Genomic DNA, 14,322 nt, shown 5'->3' with positions numbered 1-14,322 from the left:
GAGACGCATATGACGAAGTTTCCCGCTTTGACAATTGAGGACCGGGTGAGTGTAACTATGATTAGTGGGACTATGTTAAGCGTGCATACCACTTACCCATTATGAGGGTGGGCCCGGTCTGGAGCTAGCAAGTGTGGTACCAAGCCGATAGGAGGATCAAGTATCGGTGCAGAGGAAGGAGGTGCTGAACCTTATATTCCCCGAGACGCAAGGGAGGCTTCGCAGGGGAAGGAGGTGCTGAACCTCACATTCCCCGAGACGCAAGGGAGGCTTCACAGTACCGGGGCGATCTCTTGCGAGAGGATGCGTCCAAGACGCGGGAAACCTGGATGGTGCCGTGGCTCCTAGTCCTGTTTCAGTAGACCGGTGTTTTGTCGCTCAGTCGGCTGATCCCCGGTTGGCGTCGATTCGAGTGGGTCCAGGTGTGCAACCCCTGCAGGGTGAAAACTATACGTATAGCCGCGTCCTCGGTCATGGACAATCCTACTCTTCTGTTACTCTTATTAGTTAGTGTTACTCATGATTTATACCTTCCTAGCATTTGAGATGCGAGGAGAGGGAGTCCTGGCATCGACTTGGTAGTTTTGGAAGGTGTGTATTGAACCGGGAGTCCGGAATACCGGAAGGGCCTAAGTCAAAGTTGGGAGAAGTTATATACTTATATCTGTTGTTGCGTATGCATAGAAAACCCCAGCTTAATCTCTTGAACTTTGTTATACCTTTAGTATAATCCATCTTAAAGCTTGCATTCGGATGGTGACGTGAACTTATCCCATACCTTGGGAATAGCCTCGTACGATGCAGGACCGGATCCGGAGTTCGACCCCAACGATGACGGTTGGTACGACTGAAACCCGTGCTACGCTCAAGTTGCCTGTGGAGGAGGTTTCAGAACATGAAGGACGGCTAGAAGCCTAGGTATCGTTTTCCGTTTTCTACTTGTTCGCTCGAACCGAGAGACTTGTAATGAATTTCGTACTACAAATCCTATGGATTTATATAATAATTAAATCCGTGATTGACCTCGTGTGAAGTATGAATGTGATATTTTGATTGGAATGAGTTTTGTATGGGATAGCGCTCAATTGAGGGACATTGGGTGATACAGGGAGTCGAATTCAAATTTGGTATTCCGGTTGTTTTCAGTTCCTTGCTCCTGGCTCCAGGTAACGCGAGCAGACAGGAAGTACTCGCAGATCTCCCAAGAAACGTCGATGGTTCGCCGCACGACGCACCGGCGATGGCCAGCCAGCAAGCGGGGCCGGCCGGCCACACGGCCCTCGCTTTCGCCGCGGCACGGTCCAAATCGTGATCAGGGCATCAGGCAACGGACGGCCGGTGTTTACCTCGGCTCGGATCACCTGGGTCCGCGCGCGCATGTCGGAGCGCAGCCCCCGGTTGATGGATCCGAGAGCTTGTTGGCGCGTCCGCACGGGAACCGGCCAAATTCCTCGTACGTCCTCGTACGGTGCGGCCGGGGTAGCTGTACCTGGACTGTCCGCGTCTCTGCGCAGCGAGCGGGACCTTCGCCGAACCAAGCAGTACCCGAGTGTCCCAGCGACCAAGCGCACGCTTCCTTCCCCTGGGCCGGGCGCGCAGCGGCATCTGGTAGATAAGCGCAGGGGCCAGCAGGTAGTGCCGACATCACCGAGACCGGCAGGCGCTCGCCGCCCACAACGCCATTGCCGGCATCCTGCTCGTGCTTTCATGCTCTGGTCGTGTGCCCGTGCGTGCGTCGGCAAGGCCTCTTCTCTCTTACAAGTACTTTTTTTCTGACGTGGCCGGCTGTTCCCGTGCGTGGTGCGTCGGCGCGCGCATTGTGTGGTGTATGTTGGCGTTTCGCGGCCAACGCCATGGTTAGTACTTGAGAAATTATCTACCGGAGCCTGGAGGAGGTGGCGAACCGAGGAGATAGATGGCCAGGTTCCTGAGCGCCTGCCGTGACTCCGTGCTATCTCAAGCTGCGTCGCCGAATTTGGTTTTTCCAGGCAAGGAAAACCAAATCTCGGAGAGGCAGCCCAGCCCTGACGAGAAGGCGGCGGCCTTCAGAGCGAATTTGACTCTCATTCAGATTAGCATTGCAATTTTGCAAAAGCCAATGAAGTGCATCAGGTATTCACCCTGTACTTGAGCTAAACATCATGGTGCGGATCGAGCTGCGAGAGAAATGGTATTGTTTGTAACCGGAACGGGAACAATTTGTGCTGGACTTGGAAAAAGATGACATTTGATCCAAACATCGGCCTGACCGGAATAGCTAAGTTCGAGTTCAGACATGTATCTAGTACTGTTCAAAAAAGACATGTACTATTTAGTAACGTTGGAAAAGATGCGAGGATAATCAATGTACCAACGCAGAGGCATCTTTAGTAGCCAGTTAAATCCACAAAGCTTGACAATTAGGCGGGGAATCTTTGAAACGTGTAGAAACCCTGCGCGGTGCAACACGACAGCTGAGGGCTAATGAAAAATCCAACATCATGAAAGGGCAAAGGTTCTAGTGCATAATTGCATCAGTGTCATCTGTGCTTCAACAATCAGATTACCTAGTTCGTTATTGCAAAGAAATTGCAGGTAGAAGATATATACAATGACAAAGATTCAAAATGCAGCTGTGCAGTGATAAATTTAGATGGATCTAGATATTGCGTTTAGTTTTTGAAGTTGTCATTCGTTCAAATACACAGCAGGAATTTCAGAACCGACGACCAAGAAGGTCAAAAACATTTGTGTTAAAGGGTGAAAGAAAAGAAGATAAAATAACAAGCGATGTACATCAAAGCTTCCTAAAGAAAGTATACACACAGTCACAAAAAGAACGCTATCCTGTATTCTGGACCTAGGAACCAGAACAAATCAGAAATGGACTCTGACGAGAACAAAATGCGCCGATCAGTGATCAAGTCGCGATGGAAGAGAAGCATAGCGACGCATCTTCGAATGATGTACAGCCTCGACTTCTGCTCCTTCAGCGTTCTACCAATGCCGCCCCGGCTACTTTTCTCTTGGCTCGTACGTTGCCTTGTTCATCATTGGCTGACAAGACTAGGAGGACTTCCTGTTTCGTCAAAAAAGACTAGGAGGGCTTCCTGTTTGCCTATGGGCAGACTGTGTATGTGTCGAGTGGAATCCTTCACTGTTTGCCTATGGGCAACAAGTACTTCTGTTCCTATATATAGGGGAGAGAAATGAGACGGACCTTCTCCCTGCCGCCTTTTTTTAGGAGAAGACTTTGCATTGCTTAGTTGTCAGCTTTTATACAATAATAGTAACGCATCACATTCTGATGTGGTAATATGCCACGTCTCTAGAGTGATCAGCTGCACGCCAGTACAAAGCACAAAGATGCATGCAGTTTGGCAACTTGCGGCCGGGACCATTTTGACTCGAGGTCGGTCTGGGGGACAATGCCTCCAAAATCTGCGAACCAAATAATGCCTCGTGAATCACTCTGATTCACTGGATATACAGAGATCTCCGCCAGGGTTTTGTTAGGCCACATGTATGGCTTAACGCTCCTGTATCTTTGGAATCGACTTGATTCTCTGCCTAGCTGTAGGCATACATACATACATACATACATACATACATACATACATAATCTTAGTTTCTGTCGACGGTTCGAAAGATCATGGCGAGTTAGGACAACGAGGTCTCTCTAATGTCTAAACAATGTCCTCAAGCGTAACTTGAACCCGTTCACTGAAATCTTCTGCCGATCTGCATTGAGTCGTACAGACATGCGTATACCACTTGATCGCAGTTTGTTCGATCGGTGTCTATCTGCAGAAACTAGCTCCAAGCATTTGGCACCTTTTCTGAAGAAAAGGTCAAAATGACTGAAGCGAACCGCCAATGCCATGACCAGACACACATGCATATTGTTGATGATGCATATGACCACAGTATGCATTTTTGAATGCCATCGCGTCCTCAACTTCTCATCCGTGAACATGACGCTCGGTACCGGACAATTAAGTAGGCTTGATTAGCAAGAACTTCGATCGGAATAGGATCCTCGTCATGACGGCCTAAATCTTCATCATCAGATGAAGGCATGAAGCGATCGTTGACTAATCAGCGAAGCTGCAAGTCTGTCATGCCCACCAGGTTTAGACTTTAGAGGCTTTGACTGTAAATATTATAGGCCAGGTATTAGTTTCGGTCTACATATCAACAGCTAGCGATCGTATGACCGGAATTTTGAAAGGGTTCCATGTGGCTTTGTTCTGCCAACGTTAACGGCTGGGCACACCAAGGTTTGGGTCAACTGTCTTGCGCGCCAATATAGCTGCAAGCCTGCGCGAGGTGGATCGTGGCGTGGACGAGTAATTCCCGGTGTTAGATTAAGCCGATCTACAGATGCCAGCCAGCCAAGCTGCTGCGTCGGCAGCCTGTGTACCATGCATGTATTATGTATACATGCTAGCCCAATCGGGATGGATCATGCATGCACGGTAATTACCTCAGGATCAACCAGCCAAGAGAGAACCCATGGGAAAATCTGCGCTTCGAATGGCTCTCGATACTTTGGCAGATCGATCTGATCGTCAGAGTGTCAAACAATACTTCACATTCGATAAGAGACCCGGACTTCCTGTGACACCGAGCTGCAGCGACTTTTTGCAGACGACGATGATGTTAGTGTTAGTCAGATGATCGCATTGCTTTGCACTCCACCGGCGAGCGAAAGATTCTTGCTCCTGGGTCAAGGGGACGCGATCAGACAGGAAGCAGCATCTGCAAATCCACGAAAGAGAAGCTGATGGCTCGCGGTACGATGCCGTCTGGCCCCGGCGAGGCGGCGATGACCGACGTCAGGCCGGCGGCCGGACGGCCCCGTCCATACCGCCCGGCCACCGGCCACCGGCCACCGGCCACCGGCGGGGGCCATCGGCCAAAGCTCGCACACGTCACACGGGTCAAAAACCCCTAATAAGCGCCGTCATAATCTCCCGGGAGTCGGAAGGGACCAGGCATCGCCCCGGACGGATGGTCGAGATTACCTCGAATAATCTGGACACGTAGGTACGCGCCTACGTACTTCTTACGAAGAAATGCTGTATCGTCCTGACTTGCAGTTGACTGATCCGGGCAGAGTAGAGGTTGGCGTAATCGCACTGAACTGCGTGTGAAGCAAGCGCGGTCAAGTCGTCGTGCGTGCAGGCACAGCCAGGTCGCCAGGACCGCACCTAGCGCGACCTACATTGAACCATCCCAGCATCCAGGAGTGGTAGTATATAAGCACGGCAGGAGCGAACGCGGAACGCCACCGGCCCAAGCGCCCTTTGCGTCCGGCCGTGTAGCTGGGATCCAGCAGGCATCCAGCGGACCGATCGTTGGTTTGCCTCAAAAGCTCTGGCCCCGGCGGGCACAGCTTGGTTGCGGAGGAGCTCCGACATCCGCCACCGCCCAGTCCCCCGCGCGGCGGGCTTTTATCTTTTTTTTTTTTTTGCTTCGCGGCTGCGCTCGAGGCAAGGATGGAGCTGGCCGTCGTGCGGAGGCAGCCGCAGCAGGGGAGGCGCGGCGGGTCCAGCAGGGGCCTCCGCGGGGCCGTCAAGGAGCACCGGGCGCGGCTCCGCATCATCTGCCGCTGCGTCGCGCTGCTCCTCTTCCACCGCGACTGACGAACCGGCACCCGCCTCCAGTGAATCCTACCCCTACATGCTAGTGTGTCTTCGTGTGCTTGTGCGCGCGCCCGTCCTTGTGGTGGATGGGCGGGGTGTGCTTGCGATGGGCTTGTTTCTGTGTGTCACGGTCGCGGCGGTGTTCTTGTGCTGCTGGCCTGGTGAGTGGCTCGCCTCTCTCGTTGGTTCCTCTCGCCGAGGGTCTCTTTGTGGGTTGTGCCCACGGTTTCCGTTTTTTGGGGGCGCTCGTGGAGTGGGCGAAGTAGGGAGCGTGTGCCGCACCAGGAGAGAAATGCAGAGCTGCTTTTCGTGATACGTGTATGCTGTTTTCGGTTGAGGGCATAGAAGCTGCAAATAACAGGTACTTGAGGGGAAAGTACAACGAACTGTGCTCTACTGGTTGACGCTGTATTTGTCAAGTTCTCGTCTTATAAGTGGTTGTTTATGTTAAGAGTGTCGCGTCATGTGGACACTAAACCAGGCCAAAAGGCACTCCAATGCTAAACGAGCCGGGTTATGTTTCAAAAAAAGAAAAAGATAAACGAGCCGGGCTCCTTGAGGTCTCGTGGCCCGGCCTTCTTCGAAGCTATCTGGGCTGCGTGAACCGCATGCCGCGCCACCGCATATTCCCCCAGGCCCAAACCAACGGCCATGCGTTTTTCCCTCTATGTGCGTGAGCGGCGGCGGCGCCTCCCGTCCTCTCCGAATTCCTTACCCCCTCGCCCCCTCCGACTTCGTGATGACCCCGTCACCGTGAGCTCTCGACGGCTACACCGCCGCCGGGACTCGCTCGACCCCGGTGGGAGTGGAAACGTCGATCGGTTCAAAGAGTGAGGTAGAGGCGCGGAGGGGCCCCCGAGGCGTGCGCAGCCTGTGCATGAATTTGCCGTGCGCAGCAGAAACATTCGGTGGGCGATTCTTGCCTTCCGCCAACCCACCCGGCGCCACCGTCTGTTTGCTTCTCACATCCAAGTACGGTGGTGCCGAGCTGGCGGCCCCCGGACGCGCCAGCTACCGAAAGAGAGAAGCCACCTCTCGTTCCCTTCTTTTTTTTTTCTTTTTATCTTTCCTTCCTCCCATGACCTAATTGAGAAATATGGTGCTGCACACACATGTATGCTATGTATGGAGAAAAGAATTTGCAAAAAGCAAAGTTCGTCCTTCAGAAACAGACGTCAGCCACAGGCGAGACGTGCTTGTCGGCTGAGCCCCCTCTCCTCTCCTGCCAGACCTTTTCTCTCTCCACCCTGAAGGAACCTGACAAGATGTAGGACCATTACATTGAGGACATCAGGTCGAGCTTTCAAGCGTCTTTCACAACCAAACCAGTAAACCACAGCATAGCTTCTTAATTGTGTACGTACAACACAGCATAGCAGTATTGCAAACAGAAACAGATCAACCAATGTCCAGTCACTGAGATTCAGAGTTAGATGGGATCACCTTCCGAAGCTCAATCAGGATCAGGTTCAGAGTTTATGCAGGCTTGGAAAAGACATTCTTGAACAGTCATGAGAACACAGGTGGCTATACTGCTGCCTTTTCCCTGGCTAAGCCCGATCGATCAATCAACCTATAGTTTTGGCTTGGCCTTCTGCTTCATCATTGGCACCCCGGTTCTTATGATTGGAAACAAGTGGCATCTCAGATCAGGCTTATTTAAGGAACACTTGATAATCTTCTTAATTTGGGGAGCATACTAGTAATAAATTTGCCCCCCACGGCAACGTGAAATTAGTTCAGCTACGCCATTGACACCTCCAGGCCCCCATTTTGAAATGGATGAATCCTGCATGTGCATTGGATGTGATCCTAGCAGGATAGCACTCATCCTCAGCTGGACTGCGGAGTAGGCACCGACATTGCACTAATCTGCAGCCTTGGACGGGAGCTTATATAATAATCCAACCAGAAAAGGCCGGCGTTGTATTATGTAGTCGGAGGATCGGCGAGAAGAAAATTAAATCAAAAGGAACCTCTCGTAATCACGTTCAACCACTCGTCTTAGAAGTTCCACTGGTGTGGAAGGTGAGGAACGCGCTCTCTGCAGTCTGCCCACCTCTGGCAGTCAAGCGGACCCCTATTTGTTGCGGGGAAGGTTGGCAGGTCCGTGCCCCGCGACGCGAGCCCGCGGCCGAAATTTCACGCAACCAAACCAAACCCCAAGCCAAACCGGAGGAGAGAGAGGTAGCAGCAGAGCGAGCGCGGGGCGGCAGCAATGTCGGCGCTGCAGAGCTGGCGCAAGGCGTACGGCGCGCTCAAGGACTCCACCACCGTCAGCCTCGCCAACCTCAACTCCGACTTCAAGGTCCGCCGTCGAATCCTCCTGCCCCCCCTCTCGACGCGCTCGGATCTGCGGCGGCGTACGACGCCCGCGGTGCGTTGGGATTTATGGCTTCCTTCGGTTTCTGATGATCCTTTTTGCAGGATCTGGATGTGGCGATCGTGAGGGCCACCAACCACGTGGAGAGCCCGCCCAAGGAGCGCCACCTGCGCAGTGCGTGGATTCCTCCTTCATTCCCGCTTCCGATTTTTGGCTTAATTTAGCGGGCGACGAGACGAGGGAGCTAGCCGGATCGTCGAGCGCCGTGCTTTCTCCCCCCATTTCGCGGTTTGCATCTGGTGTCTGATGGGTCTGTCGGTGGTGGTTTTGCAGAGATTGTGGCGGCGACCTCCATCGCGAGGCCCCGGGCGGACGTCGCCTACTGCATCCATGCGCTTGCCCGCCGACTCGCCAAGACACGGAATTGGATCGTAAGCACTTTTGCTCTCTGGTTGAGATTGTTTGATTCGTTCTGCGTATTCGATGCTTTGGTAGTTGCTTTAGCTGCCGATTTGCTGCAGATGTTGTATTAGTATAACGGGTAACTGATATTTTCATGTAGTTTCATTCAGTAGAATTGTTATCAATTGAATGCAGCCTAAAGCTCAACTGTTTCATGTTGTATACCGATCATGCTGTGGTATTGATCTGGGCACCTAAACTGGTGGCTAGGTCACTGGACAGTGAAGATCTTGTGCACGCTTAGTTATGTAATTGTACATTACGTTGTGAGTTTGGCATTGCAGTACATATTAACCCTTGATAATCTCAATTTGCACCAACTTTCGAGTGTATGTAAGGGTTAATTTGAATTTTGGAACAAAAATCAGAAGTTCTTCTTACAAGCCTGCAACCATACATTTTGTTCTCTACCGCTGTAAACATGATTGTATACGGCATCAGAAGTTTGTCCTACAAAGCTGCAAACATGAATTTATATGGCCAAGCTGATATTTCTTTGGATAGCATAATGAACTCGGTTTACAAAGGCACCATGAAATTCTATGTTTGACACATTTTTTAAGGCGGTCTATTTTTTACAACCTGAGAGATTTTGATTTAGGTTATGCGGTTCCTCTATCTCGTTGCTTGTCCTGATGCATGTTTGACATACTAGAATGTGAGTTCTCATATTAAATAGTTATTACTTTTGGGCCACGAGCGACTTGTTTGGCGGAGTTCAGTTGAGATGGCATGAAGTAACGATCTCAAAATTGTTTCATGTTTTTGAATTATTAATCAGGGTGTCCTGCTTCCTTTTGTAGGTCTTCATCTTAGCAGCCAGTTAATGTAGGATGCACTACTTTTATGTTATGTAGGTTGCCCTGAAGACACTTGTGGTGATTCATAGGCTTCTCCGCGAAGGTGATCCTGCATTCCGTGAAGAGTTTCTTACGTTTACACAAAGAGTGCGGATTTTGCAGCTGTCAAACTTCAAGGATGACTCCAGCCCTATTGGTCCGTCTGTATTTCTTCAAATAAATTTCACCTCGTGTTTTATTTGGCTCATTATTTTTCTTTTTTCCAACCTTTTAAATTTCCTGTTATGCAGCTTGGGATTATTCTTCATGGGTTCGCACATACGGTTTGTTTTTGGAGGAAAAACTAGAATGCTTCAGGGTCTTGAAGTATGACATTGAAGCTGAGTGTTTACCCAAACAAGGTCAAGGACCTGAAAAGGTCTGGACTCTAACATGGCCATTTGGTATTTTACTTTATGACCACTTTCTATCAGAGCAGTATTGTGTTATCAATTATTTGTAGCTATATTGTTGATTCACTGGTACTACTTTAACATATAATTAAACAACTCTATTTTCAGGGCCACAGTAGAACTAGAGAATTAAATTCTCAGGACTTGCTGGAGCAATTGCCGGCACTGCAGCAATTATTATATCGACTTATTGGATGTCGGGTGATTCTCTCTTATGCCTTGCAACTACTAATTAGAACTTGTGAAACCGATGTATTGTATAAACATCTTCATATTTTCTTGTTTGTATTTTACTATCTTAACAAAGGCAGAGTGGCACTGAATTTCTTTCCCCCCCTTATTCAGCCAGAAGGAGCCGCAAATAACAATTATCTGGTGCAATATGCTCTAGCTCTGGTAAGCTTTATCTTCAGTCATTTTTTTTCTTCAACGTTTTCAAGGCGATCTTGATATTTTGTTTAACAGCAAACTGATCATTTGTGAATCCGTTTGGTTTTGCCTTGCATTTTATTACCCATTCAGTGGAGGGTTGTTTTTGCTGTTACCATTATCGAGCAGTTCAATTCCTCCTACGGACTAGTTTACTCTTATAATTGGAACATCTTTTATGCAATTTGAGTGAGTGGATCTCCTGGTTCTGTACAGGTTCTTAAAGAAAGCTTTAAAATTTACTGTGCAATAAATGATGGAATTATCAACCTTGTTGACAAGGTATATTAATTTTCAAATTTTTCAAAGCAGTAGTGATTTTTTTCTATGTTGCATTTAGCTATGTTTACTTATTCTCCCTGTTTTCTGTTAGTTTTTCGAGATGCCAAGGCACGAAGCACTCATGGCTCTTGACATTTACAGGAGGGCTGGTCAGCAGGTAACTCTACAAGATAGTAATGTGAAACGTATCTTACCTGAAGAAAATCAAGATATAACAATAATCTGTGCTTAGTTGCTACTTTTACTGAGCATCATCTTTGTTGATTCAGGCTGGAAGCCTATCTGACTTCTATGAAAGTTGTCGGAGCTTAGAGCTTGCAAGAAATTTCCAGTTTCCCACTCTGAGGGAGGTGAGATAATTTGCCTCCGCATTCTCCATATAAATTTTTATTATGTACTACCAGATATATCTTTGTACTCAAATTTGATTTATTTCATTTTCAGCCACCACAAACTTTCCTTTCAACCATGGATGAGTATGTGAAGGAGGCTCCACGAATAGTACCAGTTACAGAGCCACTGGTTAGTCCGTGGGTTCTAATAAACCATTTGGATTTTTGCATGTCACCTGTACAATTCATACTAACAAGTAGAAACCTTGATGATGGTGTTTCCTATCATACTTTTTGTGTGCATGGCATGCTAAAGTAGCATCTCATAACTTCAGTCTTTTATATCTAACATCAGCAAACTACATGGTGCGAACTTAACTGAAGGAAACAGTTAACTTCAATATTTTGTTGGCCTGATGAACAATTTATCCTTTGTTTCTTTTTCTTTAATATTTTCTGATAATTGTGTCATCAGTGTGAATGTCGCATGTTTTTTTGGGAGACAAATAATGAAATAATTACTATGAAGTTTGTACCACTTAGGCAATCTAGTGGTTGTGGAATGGATTCTTAGACACAGGCTATCCTTCTTATTTCATCAGGAGCTTCCTGAGCGACTTCTTCTGACATATAAACCGGAAGAAGCAGAAGAAGCTCCTGAGCCTGTTCCTATTGTAGAGGAAAAACCACAAGTTGTTGAAGAACCTGCTCCAGTACCATCTTCTTCTGAAATAGCTTCACCTCCTCCCAAGCCTGAGATCGCAGATACTGGTGATTTACTGGTAAGTAGAGGAAAAAATTCAGAAAGTGAATATGACATCAATGTTTTTTTAATCTAAATGCCATATTTTCCCATAGGGGTTAAGTGATCCAAACCCTTCTGTGTCGGCAATAGAGGAGAGCAACGCTTTGGCCTTGGCTATTATTCCAACAGGTAACTAATCAAACTTTAATTCATAGTTTTTTATGTTATTAATTTTTGCTATCTATTATGTAGTTCTAAGACGTGTCTCAAACTCTGCATACATTCACAGGCGTTGATAATTCAAGAACAAACACACAGCAAGATAATGGATTTGATCCAACAGGATGGGAACTTTCTCTTGTTGCTACTCCAAGCAGCAATACGAATCCACTGGCTATGGAGAGTAATTTGGTGGGTTTCTTGAATCTTTCATTGAGGATATCTACCTTTAGGTGGTTGCTGCAATTTCCCAAATCAAGATTTGGGAACTGCTATGCTGCTAGTTACTAGTTTCTTGCAAGTTTGTCAAGCTCCTATACTTCTTTGTGATGCTCAACTCTGTTGCTGTCTGAAAAGTGAAAACAAGTAAACTAGCTCCCTGCTGTTGAAAAACTAGGAGCAACAACTTGCTAATTCCTATATTATCAAAGTGCATTCGCACAAAAGAAAAATACATTTGCATAAAAAGCAAAACCTTCTCGCTGTGGTGTGAATGGTGAATATATATGATATCTCAATTTAGCAACACACACCACCACCACCACCACAAAAAAAAAAGGTACCTCAACCTTTTGGAGTTATATTTTGCCAACCTTGCCCTTGCTACTTGTCAGTCACTTGGAGGCTTATTGACCTTTCTGGAATTTTCCAGTATGGACACCCAAGAATATATATCTTGAACATGTAGGAACTAAAATGTTCCCAATATCAAAAGCTCCAGAAGCGATGATTTTTCACATCCACAACAGTTGGAATTTACTTCTCGTGAATGTTCAATGGATAGTTACCAGTTAACATATAATACTAGGGAAAATTTGGGATTCACAGCTCCATTTCTTGTCATTTCATGATTTGCTAGCTGCCCCTTGCCACCCATTGTATCATTGACTTTTGTTGTTGCTAGTTTTCTACCTCACGGCATCATTGTATGGTAGAAAGTAGAAAAAATGGTTAAAAATGGTTTTGTATGCAGTTGGTTCCTCCTTCAGATCTTACTGATGTGCTACAATCTGGGATCTTATTTGCATGTGCAGGGCGGTGGATTTGACAAGCTCACATTGGACAGCCTATACGACGAGGGATCCTACAGGCAGATGCAGCAACAGCAGCTATATGGCTCAGCCCCTCCCAACCCTTTCATGGCAAGCGATCCGTTCGCAACGTCAAATCAAGTAGCTCCCCCGCCGTCAGTTCAAATGGCCATCATGGCTCAGCAGCCCCAGCCTCTGATGATTGAAGCAAATCCTTTCGGACCGCCACTACAGCCGCAGCACACCGGCATAGCTCCCGTGGCAAACCCCTTCCTCGACGCCGGGTTCGGCGCGTTCCCGGCAGCGAATGGAATGCACCCACAGGCCAACCCGTTCGGAGCGGCGCAGCTTCTCTAGGCATACAGTGCGCACGAGATCTGGAATGTGTAGAAATCCATACGAGATGAGCAATCTGCTTGCCGAAGCGCGGCTTTCCTTCGTGATCAGTGAGGCTAATCACCACGCCATCTTTGTGTTTGCATCTCTATAGGCTTCGGCCGCTTGACCATTCTTGTGTAGCTCTCCGTTTTGATGTGCATTGGTTTTTAACCATCTTAGGGGCGGCCATGGGACCCCTCCTTGTAAAGAAATTTGTTTTTGCTGATGTAAAACTACATGGCAATAAAAAGTAGCAGTCCAGGACCCAGTTAACTCGTTCTTTCTCACCCGTTCAATGCTTATATTTGTACATAAAAGGGTAGCGTTTGTGTTTGTTCTATGCTCCCCTATGCTCGCGAGGATATTCTGTGTCTCCAGTTAAGCTTTTCTTTTGCAATTTTAGTAAAACGTACCCCTTTATAACTACTAGGTCAGAAGAGGCTCCGTTTCGTTCTTCTACAGTTCTACATGTAGATGTAATCATGTACTGCTTGATTCTTTCCCACGTCCTGGGATTGTGGTCACAACTCAGAACTCCATCATGTTTGACACCACTTACCACCTGTTACTCTGCAGCGTACACACGGGCAACGGGCGCTACTCACAGGCAACGACGTGGTGAAATTTACTCAATACACGTGAGCCATCATCATCTACTCTCGGTTTTCACTTCTTTATCGGTGAGAGGTGCGTTTCAGTATTTTTACTCGCACCAATGGGGCAGCAGGCGAATCTACTGACACGAAATTAATCTACTGCTGCCAGTCGTCTTTGTTGCTACTCGAAGTTGCTAGTTTACGTTCTTTTGTAGTGGAATCTGGTCATCTTCCTTCACTCAACGTGAAATCGTTCGGTGAGTCTCTTATAGTGAAATCGTCAGTCTTAAAGATCTCTTATAATGCGTCAGAGAGAAATTGCTCGTAATATGTTTCCAAAGAAAAATTGCTCGAATATACATTTGTTCCGAGGCAAAAGAACAAATTTAAATGTGATTTTAGTATTAAAAAAAGCAAAGAGTAAAATGCCAATAGTCCTGAAGTTTGTCCGCCACGTGCTAAAGGAGTAAAGGTAACGGGCGTCAAACTTTTGTGTCCCTTGGTGTCCAAATCTCCATAACTAGAAAGGCGTGCGGCTTTGCCGGGTAGGGCCCGTATTTCAAATCGTCGAATTATAGTTGATACGGACTTTAATTCATGCACAGAGTAGTAATTATTGTATGTGTAGGTGTTATGTTTGCAGCCT

At 47.5% G+C, this 14,322-nt stretch overlaps 1 protein-coding gene across 1 annotated transcript; it reads left to right on the top strand.

Moving 5' to 3' along the window:
* Positions 1 to 7,648: 7,648 nt before the first annotated feature.
* LOC112895606 (putative clathrin assembly protein At2g01600) lies at positions 7,649 to 13,360 on the top strand. The gene is made up of 15 exons (XM_025963580.1): positions 7,649 to 7,935; positions 8,055 to 8,124; positions 8,284 to 8,381; positions 9,270 to 9,408; positions 9,503 to 9,630; positions 9,773 to 9,865; positions 10,010 to 10,060; positions 10,310 to 10,375; positions 10,467 to 10,532; positions 10,645 to 10,725; positions 10,820 to 10,897; positions 11,310 to 11,489; positions 11,566 to 11,641; positions 11,742 to 11,863; positions 12,706 to 13,360. The coding sequence occupies exons 1-15, from the start codon at positions 7,846 to 7,848 to the stop codon at positions 13,057 to 13,059; spliced, it is 1,692 nt and encodes a 563-aa protein (XP_025819365.1). The 5' UTR covers positions 7,649 to 7,845; the 3' UTR covers positions 13,060 to 13,360.
* The last annotated feature ends 962 nt before the right edge of the window (positions 13,361 to 14,322 follow it).

Source organism: Panicum hallii, chromosome 5 (assembly GCF_002211085.1).
Source record: "Panicum hallii strain FIL2 chromosome 5, PHallii_v3.1, whole genome shotgun sequence".
Lineage (NCBI taxonomy): Eukaryota > Viridiplantae > Streptophyta > Magnoliopsida > Poales > Poaceae > Panicum > Panicum hallii.
The sequence above is the reverse complement of the archived record's forward strand: the minus strand, read 5'-3'. Positions and strand labels throughout refer to the sequence as shown.